The 21,375-nt window shown below is 41.9% G+C and overlaps 1 protein-coding gene across 2 annotated transcripts in view; it reads left to right on the top strand.

Annotated features, from left to right (window-relative positions):
- The window catches only part of LOC135205324 (large ribosomal subunit protein eL15-like), a 71,135-nt gene extending 62,073 nt beyond the window's left edge, over positions 1–9,062 (top strand). For both annotated transcript variants that reach the window (XM_064235767.1, XM_064235766.1), the window contains exons 2-4: positions 7,835–8,028; positions 8,308–8,444; positions 8,699–9,062. In XM_064235767.1, coding sequence (XP_064091837.1) covers positions 7,857–8,028; positions 8,308–8,444; positions 8,699–9,004 — 615 coding nt within the window. In that variant the 5' untranslated portion in view covers positions 7,835–7,856 and the 3' untranslated portion in view covers positions 9,005–9,062. The remainder of the gene's footprint in view (positions 1–7,834; positions 8,029–8,307; positions 8,445–8,698) is intronic.
- The last annotated feature ends 12,313 nt before the right edge of the window (positions 9,063–21,375 follow it).

Genomic DNA, 21,375 nt, shown 5'->3' with positions numbered 1-21,375 from the left:
AACGTTCTAATTCAGAAAAATAATTACTTAAATTTGAGTCAGAGTCGAGTTACTTTTTCAATAACGAATATTTTCAAATTAATCATCATAAATATGTAAAATATTGATGTTTTACTACTTATTTAAAAATTAGCCAAGAGCACGCTTCTCGTCATCTTCTACCCCAACAGCTGTTTACGCCTGGCTTGTTGATGAGAAATCGTGTTTCGATTGTTGTGATAAAAGTGCTCCAGCGTCTGTGGGTACAAGTGGTGTGCGGATTTATCACAGGAAATGGTTAGTTTATTGACACAAGCTACTCCGTAAACATCGAGATGGCGTCAATCTTCTAAATACCTCGAGTTGTAAGTAAAAATGTTGAACGCGTTTTGGTGAGATTTGCACTACGTTTGAGACCGTTTTCAGTACCCTCTATTTGGAGAAAATACTTACTTCGAAAGGAGAGTAGAGGTCTTTAGCTCCGTTTCTCACCAACAACAAGTCGCGACTGATGCCCATCTCGGGTGTCAGGACGCGTTATAATGTACTTTTTCGGAGGGTGGCTTGCATTGATGGTAGGTGGCCTGCGTGGCCTGCTGTGATGATCTACCCTACTTACGAGCAGACGACGTGAGGAAAAATGGCTCATCGTTGCCAATCTAGTGGAGCGTCACACATACGCCGATGCATTTACAAACTGTTTCGATGAATTCTAGTTGTCATAGTAATGCAGTAATGATAAAATTGCTCTAATATGTATATACTACAAATAGATACGCTAATTTCACTTATTTCCCCGGTTTTGTGTAAGTCTTATACCTAGTTTGGAGGGTAAACACATACCAATTGACAACACTGATAAACAATTGAAGAGCGCAAAACGCCGCAAAGAATGCCATAGTCCCCTTGAACAAGTACGAATAAGTGCTGGTAAGAGGTGGGTTTACGATTGTTGTGATGAAAGTGCCCCAGCGTCTATGGGTACAAGTGGTGTGCAGATTTAGCACATGAAATGGGAAGTTTGTTGACACAAGCGACTCCGTAAACATCAAGATGGCGTCAATCTTCGAAACATTTTTAGTTGTAAGTAAAAATTTCTAAAGCGTTTTGGTGAGATTTCCACTGCAGTAGGTCACCCTTTTCAGTACCCTCTGTTTAAATCTTAAAATTTGGCGTTAATTTCTAACTTTGGAGAAAATACTCACTTCGAAAGGAGAGTAGAGGTCTTTAGCTCCGTTTTTCACCAACAAGAAGTCGCGACTGATGCCCATCTCCGGTGTCAGGACGCGTTATAATGTACTTTTTCGGAGGGTGGCTAGCGTTGATTGTAGGTGGCCTGCTTGGCCTGCTGTGATATTTTACCCTACTTACGAGCAGACGACGTGAGGAAAAATGGCTCATCGTTGCCAATCTAGTGGAGCGTCACACATACGCCGATGCATTTACAAACTGTTTCGATGAATTCTAGTTGTCATAGTAATGCAGTAATGATAAAATTGCTCTAATATGTATATACTACAAATAGATACGCTAATTTCACTTATTTCCCCGGTTTTGTGTAAGTCTTATACCTAGTTTGGAGGGTAAACACATACCAATTGACAACACTGATAAACAATTGAAGAGCGCAAAACGCCGCAAAGAATGCCGTAGTCCTCTTGAATAAGTACGAATAAGTGCTGGTAAGAGGTGGGTTTACGATTGTTGTGATGAAAGTGCCCCAGCGTCTATGGGTACAAGTGGTGTGCAGATTTAGCACATGAAATGAGGAAAGTTTGTTGACCACGAAGCGGACGCCGTAAAACTATCAAGATAGCATCAATCTTCGAAACATTTTTTAGTTGTAAGTAAAAATTTCTAAAGCGTTTTGGTGAGATTTCCACTGCCGTGGACGCCATTTTCAGTACCCTCTGTTTAAATCTTAAAATTTAGCGTTAATTTCTAACTTGGAGAAAATACTTACTTCGAAAGGAGAGTAGAGGTCTTTAGCTCCGTTTCTCACCAACAAGAAGTCGCGACTGATGCCCATCTCCGGTGTCAGGACGCGTTATAATGTACTTTTTCGGAGGGTGGCTAGCGTTGATTGTAGGTGGCCTGCTTGGCCTGCTGTGATATTCTACCCTATTGTAAATAATTGCTATACTCAACTTTCTTGCAGAACAGATTACCAGTTATTCATGCAGATTATCAGCTATGCATGTAATCAGCTATGCATGTAATTGTTATAATCGTAATGCGCATATATATATCTTTACTTTTTGGATATTTGAAGATGTTTTATTGCAGGATTACCGCCATAGTGTGACTCGATCACTTTCGGTCCCTGGGCCTCTGTCTGTTTTCGCACCATAAGAAATTAATGGGGCCGATTTTGCAATGACCAGAAAGTCGTTAAAAGAGGAAAGTTAGCATTGAGGGGCATGTGTTTTGATTGAGATGGTGGAAGCACGTTTTTTGGCAATATTTCTGTAACGAACATTCGTATCAGAACGAGATTTTGCTATAGTGCATTACACCCAGTACCATAATTTGTAAGGGTATCGTGAATCACTAATCGTAAAGAATAACGACACTTGTCCTTGTGCCAAGAGACAGAAATGGATACTAACACGTAAAAAGCTCCACCTACCTTCTCCCCCCCCACCCCACACCACCCCCCTGTCCTTCCTTCGCCTCTCTCTCCTCTCTCTCTGTTGCCAATTGGTATGTTTTCACCCTCCAAACTGGGTATAAGACTTACACTAAACTTGGAAATTGGTGAAATCAGCCTATGTATTGAAAGTATATATACATAAATATTAAAGCAAGCAATCTTATTCATTGCATTACTATGACAACTAGAATTCATGGAAACAGTTTATAATAATGCATCGGCGTATGTGTTAAGCTTCACTAATGTGGCAACGATGATTTTGCCATTCTTAGCATGCAAACGTCAAAGGTTACATTTATTTCTGGCTTACAGTTATTTAAAAAAACCAAAACTAATATAGACTTGAATCAATGAAAAGTGCTAGCAAAAAAAAAAAGCAAGAAAAATATATATATAATCCACTTATCTGTAGTCTGTTCCTCTATGGTTTTCGGCAGCCAGATGTACGACAAGGTTAGAAACATTGGATTGTATCTACTTTAGAAATATCTGTATTTTTTGGGGGTAATTTGGTTGCAAAAAAGGGATAATATACATGAATTAAATTGATATTTTTAAATAACAAAGGAACCAGGAACAGCAACTTGTTTAAAGTGCAACGTGGAGTGAATTGAGACCAAAATGTGTATAATAACGGCAGTAAGGATAAAAACCACTGATTACAAGGTAGAAATGAATTCAGTTCAAACCATGACCCCAGGAATAACAAGTTTCATACTTTCACTAATATAAGCAATCTGGAGTAAGATCAATAAAAGTTACATATATACGCTAACATTCAAATGAGTGCTGGGAAAGATGAAGTCCATCCGTGACCAGGCTCTGCCATCCACACGGGAGCCGCCATATTGGATTTCAAAACTGCCTTGAAAACATACTTTACGAAGAGCGTCACATGCTTATTTTAGTTCGTATGGGGCTTTCACATATCACATTACGTTGACGAAACTTCAATCTTTTGAATGGTATGCTTAGAGTTTTAATTGTATTCTTGTTTCACCAATTAAATGTCGAGTGAATAAGACCCGTCCAGCATGATAAGGGTTGGTAGTCAGTGATTTTTTACCCTAATGGGTGAATCAAGAATACAATTACAACTTTAGGCATACCATTCAAAAGATTGAGGTTTCGTCAACATAATATGATATATGAAAGCCCCAGACAGGTATTTCTACAGAAGCAGTCCGCACGGACTGCAAGGAACGTAACCGCGGATATGACATCCACTAGGGATTGGGGGCCGTCCAGTGTATTTTGTCGTGTTTAGTACTGGCCCCTGGGCGGTTAATTAGTCGTCCGAATAAATATTACTTAAAATTCTTCAGTAGAAAACTGCATAGAAAAACCGCAACTGCCATAGTCTAGGCCACCGCGGATAAGTATCCTAGATCTACCCCCATACAAACTAAAATAAGCATGTGAGCTCTTCATAAACTATGTTTTCAAGGCAGTTTTGAAATCCAATATGGCGGCAATCGTTTGGCTAACCTGTCTAATCACAGACAATCCACCATCTTTCTCAGCCTTCCCAGCACTCATTTGAACAGTGTTAGCGTATATATGTAACGTTTATTGATCTTCCTCAAGATTGCAGTTGTAATCAGCACAATAAAAAATTTTGTTGCCTATATTAGTGAAAGTATGAAACTTTTTATTCCCAGAGTCATGGTTTGAAACTGAGTTCATTTTTACCTGGTAAACTGTGGTTTTATCCTTACTGCCATCACAACTAAAACTCCAGGGATTATTTGATTGTAATTATACACATTTTGGTCTTAATTCACTCCACATTGCACTTGAACCACGTTGCTGTTCCTGGTTCCTAAGCACTCACTCTGCAAACACAGTTATGAGCAGCAGACGACTACATGTTCATGAGGTGCAAAGCTTTATTTCCTCAGTTGTTTACTTTACTCATTATTTAGTTTAACTTTACTTCAAAATGTATATTCATGTCTATTATCCCTTTTTTGTAACCAGATTAACACCGAAAAATTGAAGATATTTCTGAAGTACGAGCAGACGACGGCAAAAAGACTCATCGTTGCCAACTAGTGGAGCTTCACACATACGCCGATGCATTTACAAACTGTTTCCATGAATTCTAATTGTCATAGTAATGCAGTAATGATAAGATTGCTGTAATTTGTATATATACTACAAATAGATATGCAAATTTCTCTTATTTACCTGGTTTTGTGAAGTCTTATACCCAGTTTGGAGGGTAAACATACCAATTGACAACGCTGAAAAGTGAAAATGTGAAAGCGTCGTGGGGGTAGTGTGCACTGTGTTTGGCCACACTTTTCATTACCCTCCTTTTGAATCTTAAAATATGGTCTTAATTTCTAACTTTGGGGAAAATACTTACTTTGAAAGGAGAGTAGAGGTCATGACTGAAGACCATCTCCGGTGTCAGGACGTGTTAAAGTACTTTTTCAGAGGGTGGCCAAAAATGTTGTTTTATTGTGCTGATTAAAACTGCAATCTTGAGTAAGATTAATAAAAGTTACATATATACACTAACATTGTTCAAATGAGTGCTGGGAAAGATGGTGAGTTGTCTGTGGTTGGAACGGCCAGTCACGCGATTGCTGCCATATTGGATTTCAAAACTGCTTTGAAAACATATTTTACGAAGAGCTCGCATGCTTATTTTAGTTTGTATGGGGCTTTCATATATATATCACGTTATGCTCAACGTTGTATATGCATTCTTCTTTCACCAATTAAATGTCGAGTGAATAAGGCCTGACCACGCGATGACGATGGATCGTCTGCGGTTGTTTACCCTATGCAATTATTTCATAATTTAGTACCAAACCTACTCAAAGGTGAACGTAGAGAGCTCTGTGTGCAGCCAGCGGTGCGTCACAATTCTTGACCGGTGCTCATGGCAGCAAATTTAAGTAATTTTTGGGGATGGTGGCTGCTATGTCGCTGCAGAATACCGGCTTAAGAGCTACCGTATTATCTGCTTTTTTACGATCTCTGCTTCTTTAAGCAGATAAAATGCTCAGCAGTTGGGTAGTTTACAGTTTAGTTGGCCAGGCCGCGCAACACCTTTTGCCCCGGCCCATAATCCCTCTGCCAAGGTAAGTATAAGTAGTTCCGTGACCCGACCCTGTCAGTGATAGGTTAGGCCAGGTCACGGCACTCTAGGAAAGGTTAGGAGTGGCCCATTTGCACGGTTGGATATCTTGCCCTTGCCATTGTCTCCCAGTTCTGCATCTGCTCCACAACAGGTGCTGTGCCTTACTGCCATTAGAGGAGAAACCTGATAATACTAATATGGTATTTGTTTACCCTTAAGGGAAGTCAAGGTGTTGCATTTGCCAATTCAAAACGGAGATGGCATCGATATAAACCCTCACCCAAACCACGAGAAATACCATGGTATTGATATTGTCAGTTGGCCCTATAAGTGCCAGGAAGAGTAAGAGTAGGGCGCTGGATGTATGTCGAGATACTTGGGGTAGTAGGTAGGCAGAGTGGAAGGACACTTGGGATGTTGACAATTTTGCCTCCTGAGTTTAGTCTCTGCCGATTTGTATCTGATATTCAAAATTATTTAAGGTGGGGAAGTCCAGGGGGTGACAAAACCTCTCACCCAGGTTAAGAAGGTAATTTCTGGTTAGGTCAGGGCACAACATTATTAAAGGTTATGTTATTTAGTGGGTGGCCAGGGGTGGAAAATCCCCCCAGCCCATGTCTAGGCACGGAGCCCAAAGTCAGTTTAGGAAGGTAAGGTCTGGCTAGGTCAGGATACTACAGCATTTTAGGAAAGGTTAGCATTTACCCATCTTCGTTGGGTTTCTCTCAAGCCTAACCCTGACTCCCTACTCTGCATCTGCCCCAATTTTAGGTTTTTAGAAATTAAGGGACAGGAAAGACTTTAGTAGAATTTTCAAGACCTTTGTTACAGAGCATTGAAGGTGATATTGTGATTGTTGACCTCAACCTCATTTTAAGGGTATGGTTTACCACCAATTTTTCACTCAGTGTGAATAAAACAACATTGACTGCTTGGTGCCTTGTCAGTTCATGACTGATGTCTAGTAATATAAGAGAAACTGATCTAAAGATGATCAGTTGTCAAGGCATTTGGGGTGGTGAAAACTACAGTAGGATGTGAATGATGGAAAGGGGTTTTCTATGAAATACAGTTTAGTATATTTGAAATAGTCAAATTAACCTAGGTATCCTGCATTTAGTACTGTGGGGCATTTAGCTTTGTAATCATGTTGATATTGTTTGTACATGAACTGAAGTTAGCCTACATCATAGAGCATTGTACAGTAGTAAATTCCTTATCAAAGTAATGTTGCTATTTAAAATTGATAACTAGTAATGCTACACTTGCTAAACAGTAATCATTCTGCCCCGACTGCTGCTGCTGACATTCCTATCCATTACCTGTCAAAATCCTCTACATGTGAACAGCTACTTTTAAGATTACTCTAATGTTTATTTAATTGAATTTTGAGTATGCACTTTTCGTGTGGTATTTGTAGGCACATTTTGAAAATTTGCTATTAGTCAGGGTAGGATCAGCCTTTCTCCAAACCCTTGTGTAGTATTCTCTCTGCATGCTACGATAATACTAATTCTATTCCTCCCTCTTGTGAAGGTTGCCATGTCTACTTCTTCATTTCTTGCCATATTGCTATGTAAATCTTGGAATTGTTCCTAGTGCCAGGACCTTGAGAGGAAAGTATTGATAAACTTGAATGGAGGTGACGAGCCTTGTATAGTTCATAAACTTAGGGGCATGGTTTATGGGACATTCTTAGGATTTTTTGTTTTTTTATGAATAGCTATACTTGTGCCCTTGTCATACAAGATATTTATTTATTGGAATTCTTAAATGTAAGGAATAAGGAGAAAGCAAGACAAATTTTCTAGTAAGGAAAATGATTGAAAGTATGCATGGATCAATATGCAGAGTAGTTTTAGTTGTTATACTTGTACACATTATTAGGCCAATTGTTTTGTCCGCTTTTTGCAGCTCAAGGGTTTAGAATATATTTAATGTTTTGTGAAATATCATGAAAATCACAGGCTCATTGTGGTTTATGGTCTGAATTTGTATCTTTGTTATTTTGCTCTATGGTGCTCATTTGATGGTAAATTTAATTCCCAGACTTATCACTCGTGTTTGTTCAGGCTTTTAAGAACGGTCAACGTTCTTTTGTATTTCAGGTTTGAGACCTAACCCATCAAAATGGGTGCGTATAAGTACATGCAAGAGATTTATCGCAAGAAGCAGAGCGATGTTATGCGTTTTCTGCTGAGGATCAGGGCCTGGCATTACCGCCACCTGAGTAAGCTACATCGTGCTCCAAGGCCTAGCCGACCTGAAAAGGCTCGTAGGTTGGGCTACAAGGCCAAGCAAGGTAAGGACTGCTTTTAAAGTGTCAGGTACAGTTTTCTAATTGTAGATTTTTCTCTCTAATTCTCTCTTGTGATGAATTTACCTTGAAATATTGCACTGTACTGGATTTGGTATTTTTAAGTGGACTAGAAAATTTTGTATTATACCACTGATAAGCCTTTGTTTCATTCTGCCACAGATGATAGGTAGCCTGTTTTAATTTGGCATTTCACATCTTACAGTATTTTTTTTTATTTTAATCCAGGCTTTCCTGTTTTGAGCTAAAATACTGTTGTTTCAGGTATTGTTATTTACCGCATCCGTGTGCGCCGTGGTGGCCGCAAGCGCCCTGTGCCCAAGGGTGCTACCTATGGTAAGCCCAAGAGCCATGGTGTCAACCAGTTGAAACCTACAAGGAACCTTCAGTCTTTGGCCGAGGTAATTTCATTTAGTGCTGTCAATTTTTAGTTATATCTGTCAAATGTGAGGAAGAACCCAATCTTATTTTAAGTGTATTCATTTGTTTTAGTGATGCAACTAGGTTATGTGTCCTTTTTTGTGTGTCAATTTCAACAGTTGGTCTGAGTCTGTTTTTGTCAATCAGCATTCTAAAGTAGTAAAAAGTTTTGTCTAATTCAGAATTTCTTTTTAGTCCTCTGATATTGGAGCTAAACAAGACCTTTTCTTTTCAGGAAAGGGTTGGTCGTAGACTTGGAGGTCTAGTTGTGTTGAACAGCTACTGGGTAGCTCAGGATTCCACATACAAGTACTATGAAGTGATTTTGTTGGTCCCCACTCACAAGGGCATTCGCCGTAACCCCACATACAACTGGGCGTGCAAACCACAACACAAGCATCGTGAACTGCGCGGAAAGACTTCAGCTGGCCGCAAACACAGAGGTCTTGGAAGAGGCCATCGCTTTGCCCACACGAAGGGAGGATCACGTCGCGCCAATTGGCTAAGAAAGAATACTTTGAGTCTTCGCCGAAGGCGTTAGGCTATTATTATTATTTTGTGATTCCATCTGGGGTCCAATTAAAAGAAAAAAATACAAATTGACTTTATATTTCCTTGTTAAATGCTTGGAAAAATGCACACAATTCAGGTGTGTAAGTAACATGTCTGAGCTGTATGAACAGTTTTGTTCCTCAACAGGCCTATTTGTTTAGCTTGCTAGATTTTTTGTAGCTAGTGGGAGTACATGACACTTGCAGAATCACAACAGTAGTAGCAGCTGAAAGGGTTATTGATGTGCTTCCATGTAATATGTCAGATGCTCATATTTTAATGGTTGACCACAGACTGTGGTGGTTTGGATAAGCTGATATAACATTAAAAAAATATTCCCTAGTCATTGTTCAATTTTAATATGGTTTTGGGTAAGTAGGAAATTGGGAAATGCACTTCCTTGATGTTTAGTTTTCAAAAGAGACAGACTGCTTTCAGGATTAAACGAAATACCAATTGGATGTTGGGCTTATGAACCAGTCAATTCATTCTTCAGAAGTCTCCAAAGTTAACATTTAAGAGCAATGTTGAAACAAGATGGTGCGGTTAAATTCATTTTGGAAGCTCAATTTAACTATTCATTCTTACAGTCAAGAACATCGTAAATGGCCTTCAATTGAGCTTATAGCCAAGAGGATAGTGGTAACAACGTTTTGACCGAGAGGAGCTATATTAAACCTTTGGGAATCTATAAATCAATTTTTAGTAGTTGCAGCATAGTAACAGGCCAATACATGTACTAAGTGCCTCAGTGGCATGGTTGGTATGGTGTTTGCATCCCACTTAGTTGATCGCGGGTTCGATTCTCGTCCATTCCATTAAGGAGGGAGATGTGTATTTCTGGTGATAGAAGTTCACTCTCGACGTGGTTCAGAAGTCACGTAAAGCCATTGGATGGATGTATGATATTTAGGGCTAAAGACCAGGCGCTGTGGCCAAGAAGGCCATTCACTGCCGTAATGAAGGTTAAATAGTTGAATTATGGTAAATGAATTATTAAAGGAAATGATTTATAAGATTAGATGACTAATAAATAAATCAAAAATATTTTAATGAACGGAGTAATATATATTAAAATAGTTTCTTTAAAAAGCTGTATATGATATATGAAAGTTTATCTAAATATTATTAAAAATTTCTATACACTAAAATGGAGATTATAGCAGAAATGTCTGCTTCATCTGCCAAGATATTTGAGAGGGATTGACCTTGGAAATATCTTTCCCTTTGGTTAAAATATCTGGGGCAAACCATCAGAATGTGCTCCACTGTTAAGGTGCTTCCACACGGTCGAACAATGTCCGACGGACAAACTGTTACCAATTAACAATTGTCTGCCGGTCTTTGCCTTGTGAGCAGAGTAAAAACAGTGATATACAACCTTATCTGGTACCACTGTTTGTTACCAGATCTACTTCCATCGTATCAACGCTTATGACGTCATCCTGCTTCACCTATGATATGGTAACAGTGTTTGTCCGTCGGGCATTGTTCGAACGTGTGGACGCACCTTTAGTATCTCGTCACAGTAAGCACACACTGGTGGGCTGCTTCCTTCTAAAATAAACTGATGGGTTAAATAAGTGTGCCCAATCCTTAACCTCGTTAAAATAACCTCTGCTCGTCTGTCAAGCTGGAATGACGAAGGCCACGGCTGTATACTTTTCCTAATACTTCTGTACTTACTGTTATTGGCAAGAAGAGAAGTCCACCTTTCTTGCCATTTACTTAATACATAAGACCTAATAGGACCTTTTAGGTCTGTATGAGGCACTTTTCTGAAGGTTGTTGCTGGCAAAGCGCTAGCAGCTTTTGCTTCCCTGTCTGCAGTCTCGTTTCCGTGAATCCCCACGTGAGAAGGGACTCAACAGAAAGAGACTGACTTACGCAGACAATATATACGAAAAAGTGACTCCTGAAGTTTTTGGATTAACGGATGAAAGCTATTAAATCTTATGATAGCTTCTAAAGTGCTTTTAGAATCAGAGTATATGACAAAATTAGTGTCGCTACTTTGAAGAACTAAATCTAGGGTAGAGACTACGGCTGTTAATTCGGCAGTAAATATTGATGCAAAGTCGGGTAATTTAGCTGTTATGCTGTATCACTAAGGATAACAGCACACCCAACACCTCTATCCGACTTTGATCCATCTGTATAAATCTTCACATAATTGGCATGGGTAACGTCGTGCTCTAAGAATTTTCCCCTCATCTCTTCTTCAGTACAATCCTTCTTATATGGTTTCTTGCATACTAATGCTTCATGAATAAGCCATGGAGGATTTACGGGATGCAAATCCTCCTTTCAGGGATTTGAGATGGTTATCCCAAACATCCTCATTCAGTCGAATTTGGAATGGTTTAGAAGCTCTTGTACCAGAGAAATTCCGCGAGTCTGTTTCCTTAAATACATGAAAGGAGGGATTTTTGGGAGCACTTTTCATTCTAGCCACGTACCGCAACCCCTAGCTCTTGCCTTCTTAGATCAAGGGGAAGATGATCTGTGTTGACATACGTGCTTTCAACAGGAGAAGTTCTAAAAGCCCCTGAGCATATTCTCAACCCCATGTTCTGTACAACATCCAATTTCTTTAGCTTGGTTTTACAAGCTGAGGAATAAATCTGACAGCCATAGTCTAGCTTGGAGCGACACAGTGAGTCACATATAGCCTCAAAAGGGATTTTTTTATCAGCCCCCCCAACTAAAACCAGAAACAACCTTTAAAATATTCAGATTTTTTCACATTAATCTTTAGGGCATTTATGCGGCTGGCCCATGTTAATTTGTCGTCAATAATCATCCCCAGAAATTTTACTTCACTTTCATAAGGAATGATCGATCCTCTTAAACTAAGTGTGGGAACTTCCACACACCGGCATCTGGTAAATCTTACTGCAACAGTTTTGGAAGAGGAGTATTTAAAACCATTTTCATCAGCCCACTAGTAATTGCGTTAATAGACCTTTGCAGATGTTTACATACTGACAATTAATCATATCCTGTGCAGTATATTGCAAGGTCATCAACAAAAAGTGAGCATTTAACAGGAGGCAAGATTTTTTTCAACCACGCTATTTATTGCCACTGAAAAGTGTTACACTTAAAACGCTTCCTTGGGGAACTCCTTCCTCCTGCACAAAAGGTTGGGAGAAAGTGTTTCCCACTTTTGCCTTAAAAAATCTGTCCGTTAAAAAGGAAGTGCAATTTTTTCATTATGCCAATTCTCCAGGCAGTGTCATATGCTTTTTCGAGGTCAAAATATACTCCGATGGTCTGACATTGTTTGGCGAATCCTTGCTGGATTTGGTTTGTCAGCCTCAGCAACGGATCAAGGGTGGAGCGGTTTTTCCTGAAACCAAATTGAAATGGTGATATTAATCCTTTAGTTTCTAAGTGCCAAACTAGTCCTAGTATTTATCATTTTCTCCATCAGCTTACACACACAGAGGTTAGAGCTATTGGCCTATAGCTGGTGGCTAGGGAAGCATCTTTATTAGGCTTTTTAAATGGAACAACTACGTATGGATATTTTCCAGTCGTTGGGTAAAATTCCAGTTTCCCATATTTTGTTAATAATCTTCAGTAAATATTTTTTGGCATCGTCTGGGAGGTGTTTAAGCATTTCATATATGATTGTAACCTCACCTGGAGTTGTGAATTCACTAGAGGAGAGCGCCTCCCGTAATTCTCTCAAGGAAAACCTGTAGTTGTATGGTTCAGATTTTCCTGAATCGAATTCCAGAATCATTTCAGAATTCCTAATTTTTTGAAATTCTCGAGAATAATTCTTGGCGCTGGAAACTTCAGAAAAGTGTTCTCCTAGCTCATTGGCAACTTCAGTGGGCGTCATGTTCTCAGAGTGTCATTTATTTTTAATGAGGGTAATGGTGACGCAACAAATTTCCCACTCAGTTTCCTTATTTTGCGCCACACCACTTTCAGTGGAGTCTTTGAGTTTATTCCATTAATATAGTAAAGCCAACTTTCTCTTTTGGCTCTCTTATAAAAGCGCCATTGCTTGGCTAAAGCACGTTTGCAGATTAATTTAGACTGAGGAGAACCACTAGTTTGTAACGTCTGTAGCACTTCCTAGTAACTTTCCTCAGAATACCACGAGTCTTATTCCACCAGGGAACTGCAGGTCTACGAGGTTTACCTTTTGTTTTGGGAATCGAGCCTTCAGCACTCTTCAGAGTAGATTCAATAAAGTAATCATAAGCATCTAGATGAGAATGAAATGACTCAAACTCCCTATCTAGTATGACGCCCTCACTGAATTTATCCCAGTCTGCCTCCTCTACCTTCCACTTTGGTAAAACTACAGATGGACCATTCATAGCATATTTCAAATGGATCGGGTAATGATCACTCCCATTTAAATTCTCGTTAACACACCAACTAAAATAAAGGTGGATACTTCCTGAAGAGATACTAAGGTCCAGTGCAGAGAAATGATGATCATGAATGCTGTGGAAAGTCACTGACCCATTATTATATAGGATAACATCTTCAATTAATTTCCCTTTACTGTCTAGAAACCAACTTCCCCAAAGGGGGTTGTGGGCATTAAAATCACCTAGGAGAAGTAAAGGAGCTGGAAGTTGGTTAATTAAGGACTGAATATCTTCACTGCTAAAAACAAGATCTGGTAGAAGGTATAAGGAGCAGACTGTTATCCTTTTTTTCAAGATGACTGAAATAGCAACAGCTTGTAGAGTTGTATTTAATTGTATTATGGAGTGCTGCAGAGCTTTATTAACAATAATTGCAGCACCTCCATGGGCTCGACCACCACTTGGGGGAGAGGAGTTAAATATTGAATAATTTAGTCCAGGATTATATGGAGAGTTACCAAACATTGTCTCCTGCAGGCATATAATCCCTGGATTGAATTCATGAATTAAGACTTTAAGGTCTTCTGCACGGGCTCTGGGACCTTTACAGTCCCACTGGAGGATATCGAACATGAATGTTAAGGCGGTAAAAAGTGCTACTTCCCACTCCATAGAGAGGAAGTACAGTTCCTAGTGTGGGGAGGAAAGTTCTCCTTTATAAGTGACTCTTTTTCTTTAATCCCTTTTCATTTGAATTGGAATTTAGAGTTTTTGGCTGATTATATTTTTGGTATTGATTCTGATCAGAATTTCTACTGTGATTCTGCGAATCACAAAGCATGTCCTTTGTCTTAGGGCGAAAGGCTGATCAGAACTCATATGTTTTTGGGCCTGAAACTGCTTTTGGAACCACCTTTCTAGGTGGAGAGATCTCTTCCAAAACACTGAACCCATTTGAGGTTTTTATTTTAAAGCCATCATTATTTGGGGATGTATTCCTTGTGCGCTTCTTGGTGGTTGTAATTATAGTTTTGTTTTCATTTCTATTTGTGGCTGTGACAATTGAGGGCTCTGAAGTAGCTCTATCTAATTAGGATTGGTACCTAGGCTTATTCTTGTTGGAAGTGTTTTTGGAACAGCTTCCTGAATTATTAATTGATTTTGGCTCCCTTTTTTTAGGAGGTAAGCCTGCAACTATCATATTAGTCACCTTTGTATTGACTTTGGTAGGTGAGTTTTCTGTACTTCTTGAAGTACAACTGTTGGACTCCAAGGCACTAGCAGATGAAAATTTCTTGACAGATTGGAGATTCCCATTATTTACTGTCCGTGGAGTAGCAGGTATGTGATGCCTATTATCAGATGCAGTTATTAGTTGCCTTACATTGCTGGAACTTTTCATAAGTTTTATTACTGCAGCATAGGTTGAGTTGGCACTTTTGTTTGCCCCCATTACCACACGCTTTGCTTCGCTGATGCTGACATGTTCATTGTCAGCCACTGCCAATACATCTTCTTCAAATCTGTATCTGAGGCAAGTCCTAGAATTTGGAGAGTGATCACCCTTACATTGAAAACTGTATTGGGCTGCTACACTCGTCAAAATTATCATGCTCCGCAAAGCACACAGAACATCTTTCTTTTTTGTTTTCACAAGAGTTTTGAATGTGTCCATATTCAAAACATTTGCGACACTGTTTAAGATTTCTTTTATATCTTTTAACCTGCATCCTCTCATGGCCAACAATGATAGTATCAGGTAAGTAACTGGAGGAGAAGGTTAAATGGATAGCTGAATCCCCTCCTAGCTTTTTTACGAGAGATACACAAGGAAGACACCGATGAAGAATCTCCTCCTCTTCAAAAACATGTAGGTCTTTTGAGTATACTACCCCTTTCAGTGTTAAAGAATCTATGCGATGCAATACATTCGATATTTCCACTTTCAGGAGGTTTAAAATTCGATAGCAGAATTGCTTGGGTTTCATAACCAGCTTTTATTAGTAAGTTCTTTCCATAACGCTTAAGTTTCCAATGGGAATGGAACCTACCTTGCTCTCGATACATTCAGCAGCAAATTTTCCTCCCTCCTTGTAGCTAGCAACATGCCATATAGGGGTAGGAAGCGCTCTGGTACATGGGGCTGGTCCATGTTCTTCATTCTTTGGGATAAAATCAAATGGCTCATCATTTAAATTTTTCACACTTTCGTGCTAAGAACCGAATCATTGAGAATGTGGCCATGGAGTCTGTTGTGCCTCACTAGCTTCCAAGGGTGAGGAAAATTTAACAAAAACAGAAAATGACTGTTTGTCTTTTTCCAGAACTAATTTCATTCTTTCCACTTTACCAAATTGTTTCATTACACTGTACAAACATTCATAATCTGATAACAAGTTTATATTAGTGCAATGAAGGACTCTACTATTAGGATCAAATCCACCAGATTTACTAATACCCTGGTGTCTCAGTGTTTGATTCTGTCCGATTTCTGAGCTCATATCCATCTTCATGCCAGAAGTCGTTGCCAGTGCCAGTAAGTCGTCGGATCCAGGGGAGGGAGAACTAGCAACCAAATCCATAGAATTATGCCGGTTCACATTCAGAAGTCCAACAGCACATCAGAAAGGGAAGCCCAGTCAGCTTCTAATGCCCTGTCTCACCACCCCAACAAACCGCACAAGCCCACAAAGCGATCCCAGGATAATTAGCACGCACACACCAGACCACCTCACACAAACCGGCTCACCTACACACCCAAAACTGCTTGGTTTTATCAAGAAAGTATCGTGGGTCGGTCAGGCATTCGCATTCTCCACCAATGGCACAAGTGAGAGTTCGACTCCCAATAGTCCACCCCATACCCTACCCTTTCAGTATAGCATCAATATGTTTGCAGTGGCCCAGGTATAAGCCAATCCGCCTGCTGAGAGTTCTGCCCCCACTAATGGGGACTAACTCCCCACTCCAAACGTATTGGTGGGCTTCCGGACAGAAGCCAGGAGTCCCATCCCCAAACACCAGCCCCCACTGGATTCCGATGGGCTGATCCCTGGAGATGGTTCCACCCTCAAGATGGCAATAGGAAAATCCCATCACCATCTCTTAGGTCCAAACCATATCGGGTGGCGACTCAACCACCACAACTCCCACAATTAGCTTTGAATGCAAACCCCTTCCAAGGCACGATCCCTTCTCAGACTCACCTAAGCAGTGAAATTTTTCAAAGTTGAAAATCCCACTAAATTACTCCAAAAAATTTATATTTTAAATACGTGAGACTCTTGGACTCAAACCCGGGAACAAATTCCAGGGGTTCAAGAGCCCCCTCACCACGTCAAGGTGGTCTCACTTTGAGGGGGCGTAACGCCATTGGTCCCGTTGCAGAATAACCACTGGTTCCATGCAACGTAAAAACCATACAAATAAACAATACATGTACTTAATACCAGTTCATCCAATGTTTAAAGTGCTAACACCACAGGCCAGTTGTTATGAGGTTCAGTGTCGGTGTGATGCATGTTCTATGTTCTAAACGACTGATTTACCATTGATAGTGACTAGACACACACAGTTTTTTATCTTGGGGTTTAGCTGTGTTCATGCCATACAGTCCATGCTTCAGGGTGTGCAAGTGCTGATCATCCAAACCACGAAGGCAAGATATTTTGATGGGAAATTTTTGTAGGCCAGCTACAGAAGACTGAACATGAAAAACTGACAAATTTTCTAAGACAACTTGTATTTTTCATAGCTACAAACCTTCAGTGTTAACAATAGGAGCGCCTCAGTGGCATGGTCGGTATGGTGTTGGCGTACCACCTCGGTGGCAGCAAGTTCAATTCTCGGGCATTCTATTGAGGTGTGAGAGATGTGTATTTCTGGAGATAGAAGTTCACTCGGCATAGTTCGTAAGTCACGTAAAGCCGTTGGTCCCGTTGCTGAATAACCACTGGTTCCATACAACATAAAAACACCATACAAACAAACTTAGCAATAGGATCATTTCTAGCGCCCAGCTGGATCCGGTTAAAAAGCAGATGAAAGCAAGGAATCTTGTGATATCTGGCAACGCATGCGTAGCTCGGGTGAAGAGTGGTCAAGGACCACACCGCTACGCCAGTCTTTTCTTTTGACTGCCTGGGCGAGAGTGGTGTTACCTCCTTGGCCTTTTCCCGGTTGATTTCCCGTTTCGCTTGTGTTTAGTGCGTGTGTGTGTTTGGCTGATGATATGGCTTCTGCTCCTCAGCCTCGTCAACGTATGTGCCCCAGAGTTCCAGGTTTTCCGTGTTCTCGTTTTTTGGCTTTGGCAACGACTGACCCCCACATCACGTGCAGTAGGTGTCGCTCTAATTTTTGTACTATAACGAATCCTTGCATGGAATGGCGGGCATGGCCTAAAGAGCAGTGGAAGTCGTTTTATAGCATGAGAGAACATCGAAGGGTTTCGGCTCTTTCTATACGGGAGGGCTTTTAGCCTCTCCCCGATGCTTAGTCTCCTGTAGTAGTCAACCCCCGTAGCAGTGTTGTTCCTGTGTCTCCTTACTTTTCTTCCATTGACTCGTTGCTGGAAGTATTAGGAAGCCACCAGGCTGATGTTTGTAGTGTCGCCCCTTCTTCTTCGGGAGTTAATTTGATTCCCGAGAAGGGGGAGGCTTTTTCATCAATTTTCTTCCAGAGTCTGAGGCGTCCAAACTGGCGGCGATTTGGAAGACGCTCGGGCTAGGTGGCCCCTCGTCCTTGGAGGGGTTGCTAGCGCATTTTGTGGAGGCTTACACCACCCCTTCCCCAGACTGGCCAGGCCATCCCCCCTCCTCTCGGCCTTGCCTTTGTGGGTAGTCGAGGTTGGCCATCTTGTATTACTCCGCCAGTGACTGCTGCCGCTTTTTTGAGTTGTAGAGACGCCGTGGCGTCAGCTCCGTCGATGACGTCATGGGATCTGTCTTGGTGTATTCCTCCGCCAGTGGTGTCTGATTCCCCCTCGCACCGAGGGGAAGCCGTGACGTCACCACTCCCATCGATGACGTCTCTCCTAGTCATCACCTCTGATCTGCCTCTCTCGGCCGCGACATCATCCCTGCCACCCAGTTCGCTACATCTCCCTTCCTTGTCATCGGAGCCCTCTCTGGCACATGAGTCTGAGGTTATATGCCAGGCAGTGCTTCAGTGGTTGGACCTGTTTTAGATGTCAAGTTGGCTGCCTTATTGGTTGGGAGGACTGGCAGGAAACGTGTTGCTTCATCCCCGCCTCTTGAGAAAAGTTCGCATAAGAAACCAGTGCTGTCTTCCTCTCCCTCTTCCCCCTCTACGCCCTGTCGATGTATCAAGTGTTGGAAGGCTAAGAACTTTGCCCTTTCTTCGCCTACGAGGGAGGAACAACGCGGACGTGTTCCCGAGAGTGTTGGTGTTTTGGGCAGTGTTAGTGTACCTTCCCTTGAGCAATCTGCAGGGGCTGCTTCGTCCTTTGCTTCGAATCACAGGTGTGTTACAACCCCCCATCTATGCACATCACGGGCATGTTGCAACCTCCCCTACCTGTGCACATGTTGTAAGCGCTCCTTCTCCAAGACCTATTCGTAGCCATAAGGATCTCAAGGCGCCTGTCAAGAGGTCGAAGGTAGTGAGTGCAGAGTTGGTGCAGCAGGAGTGTTTGCCTGCCTCTCTCACTGGTGCTTCCTAGAGTTCGACTTGGGGATCCTCCTTCGATCTCGAGTGTTTGGAATCCCCCCCCATCTCTTGTTCGTATGTCTGCCATGCCAGTGACCATTCACGGACATGTTAATGAGTTATCTGTTGGGGTAAGTGATGTTCCTAGTGTTATAATGGGTTCGTCTCGGAAGCCGACGCATGGACCCACCCCAGACAGGATAGTTGGGGTTTTGGGCTGTTTGGCTGCTAACCCTTCCGTTAATTTTAGTGGGGAAGGTGCCTTAGAGGAGCCTGCACATCCTTCTCGTCGTCGGTCTCCGTTGCTGGAGCAGGAGGGAGACATGCAAGAGTTTTTGTCTTCCTTTTCGGAAGTTGTTGATCTCGTTCGTGGGTTTAACAATTTGGAAAGTAGGACTCAGGCTTGGTCGTCTTACACCTTCTCGCTTGGAAGCCTTAGTGGGAACTACTCAGGACCCCAAATCATCTCTTCAGCTTCCTTGGTCGGGGCACGTTCAGTCAGTGCTGCAGAAGGTTAACGCCTCTGTTTCGGACCAGGACGGTTCGCTTCGCTCTAGGGGCTCTACCAAGCTACTACCCCCGCCTCTCACGAGACGTAGGAAGTACTATGCTAAGAGCTCTGCTGTTTTGTTGTCGCGCCATCTTAACCCAGACGTCATTCGCTTGAAGCATTGGAATTTACGGCAGCCTCCATGTTGCAGATGGTTTCTTGGTTGGACTTGTCCCTGGAAGGGTTGGTGAGTGCATCCTCGCTTGCCAGCCTGTTGCAGTGCTAATTTATGGGCTAACCCTCTTCTGATTAGAAGAGACGCGGCTTTGTCTAGGATGGAGAGAACGTTTGACATGAAGTCCTTGCTGGCATTGAGGAACGGAGGTCTGTTGGAGTCCCAATATTTGTTTCTTTGGACAGAGCTTGAGAATGCAATAGACCGGCGTCAGGCTTACACCAAAGTCAGACTGGTGTACCAGGCCGTGTCTAAGTCGGAGTCTCGTCCTTGGGGACATCCGGCTCCTCCTCTTCCCCCTGTCCAGCAGCAGTCGGCAGGGCCTTCCTGTTCGACTCAGCCCAAGTTAGAGGATCAACGCCCCTTTCGCTCTCATTCCTTTGAGCCAAGAGGGGCCCCAAGGGCCAGAGGTAAAGGGGGCTTTCGGTAGGCGCCTCTCCCTCTCCTGCACCACAGGTGGGGGGGTTGGGCCAAGTGGCAGAGTTATGGGACGGAGAAGTGGGTGAAGCACACCAGGGGTTGGGGGTCGATGTCCTTCGAATTTTTCCCGGAAATTGTGGCCAAGACCCAAAATCCCTCTGTGCATGATGACAGGTTCACTTCGTTTTCCATTCCACCACTGAATGACTTTGTGGGTGGTGATGCTGAAGAGCTTTTATTGTGCCCTGTCCGGACCCCGTGTTGCTATGTTAAAAGGACTCGGCACCTTAGACCAGGCTGCCGCGGACTTTTTGTTAGCACGGGCTGTATAAAGAAAGGAGTCTCTAAGAATATTATCTCTTTTTGGATACAGGAAGCCATCAGACAGGCATACTTGACTCTTGTTGATTCTACCACCACGCCTGTGCAGACTAGCGCACATGATGTTAGGGGTATTGGTCCCTCTCTGGTTTTCAAAAAGAACTTGGCTGTATATAGTGCTGAGCACTGGCACATTTTCCCTGGGTCCTGTGGTGGCTGCCCAACAGGTTGTGTAACTCATAGTTATCCTTAACAGGGCACCTTTGTATCTTACCCAAGGTGATTGTGTGGATGAGAGAATGAGTGAGTTGGCTGGTCTCCTTCTTTCTCTTGTACCTTTCCTTCTTCCTTAGAGTGATTTAAGGAATAGACACGTCATTCGCTGGACTGGTCTGATACAGGTGAGTAAGGTAGTCATACTGATAGTGTGGTCGTGTAACATACATCATCTTACCCGCTATTCAGTAGCATATGCTCCACTCCTTGGCAAGGAGGGATTGGGAGTAATACAAACCCTGTTGTATGAGTTTGTTATTGGACAGTCAGAGTTTCTCTTTGGTTCCCTATACAATGGTTCTCCCATATATCATTGTACGTCACTCAGGTTCCGAGTGATTATAAATAAATTTATCTAGCTTCTTAACGGGCTTCAGTCCCTTTCCAGAAATCATTTCTTCTGGAAGCTGGACTGGTGGGTAGGGCCCCAGCCGGTTTAGGATATCTTGTAGTACCTCCCTTCAAAAGTATGAGTCTATCCTATTGTTAAGACCGAAGTTTTGTTCATATCATTTCTATGACAATTTGTATTTTTCATAGCTACAAACCTGAGGTCTTAACGTTATACTGCCCGTCTCTAGCCGCCCTCTGTTTGTTAAGACATCCTGAGTGGT

Source organism: Macrobrachium nipponense, chromosome 49 (assembly GCF_015104395.2).
Source record: "Macrobrachium nipponense isolate FS-2020 chromosome 49, ASM1510439v2, whole genome shotgun sequence".
NCBI classification, from domain to species: domain Eukaryota; kingdom Metazoa; phylum Arthropoda; class Malacostraca; order Decapoda; family Palaemonidae; genus Macrobrachium; species Macrobrachium nipponense.
This window is presented reverse-complemented; position numbering and strand designations above follow the sequence as displayed.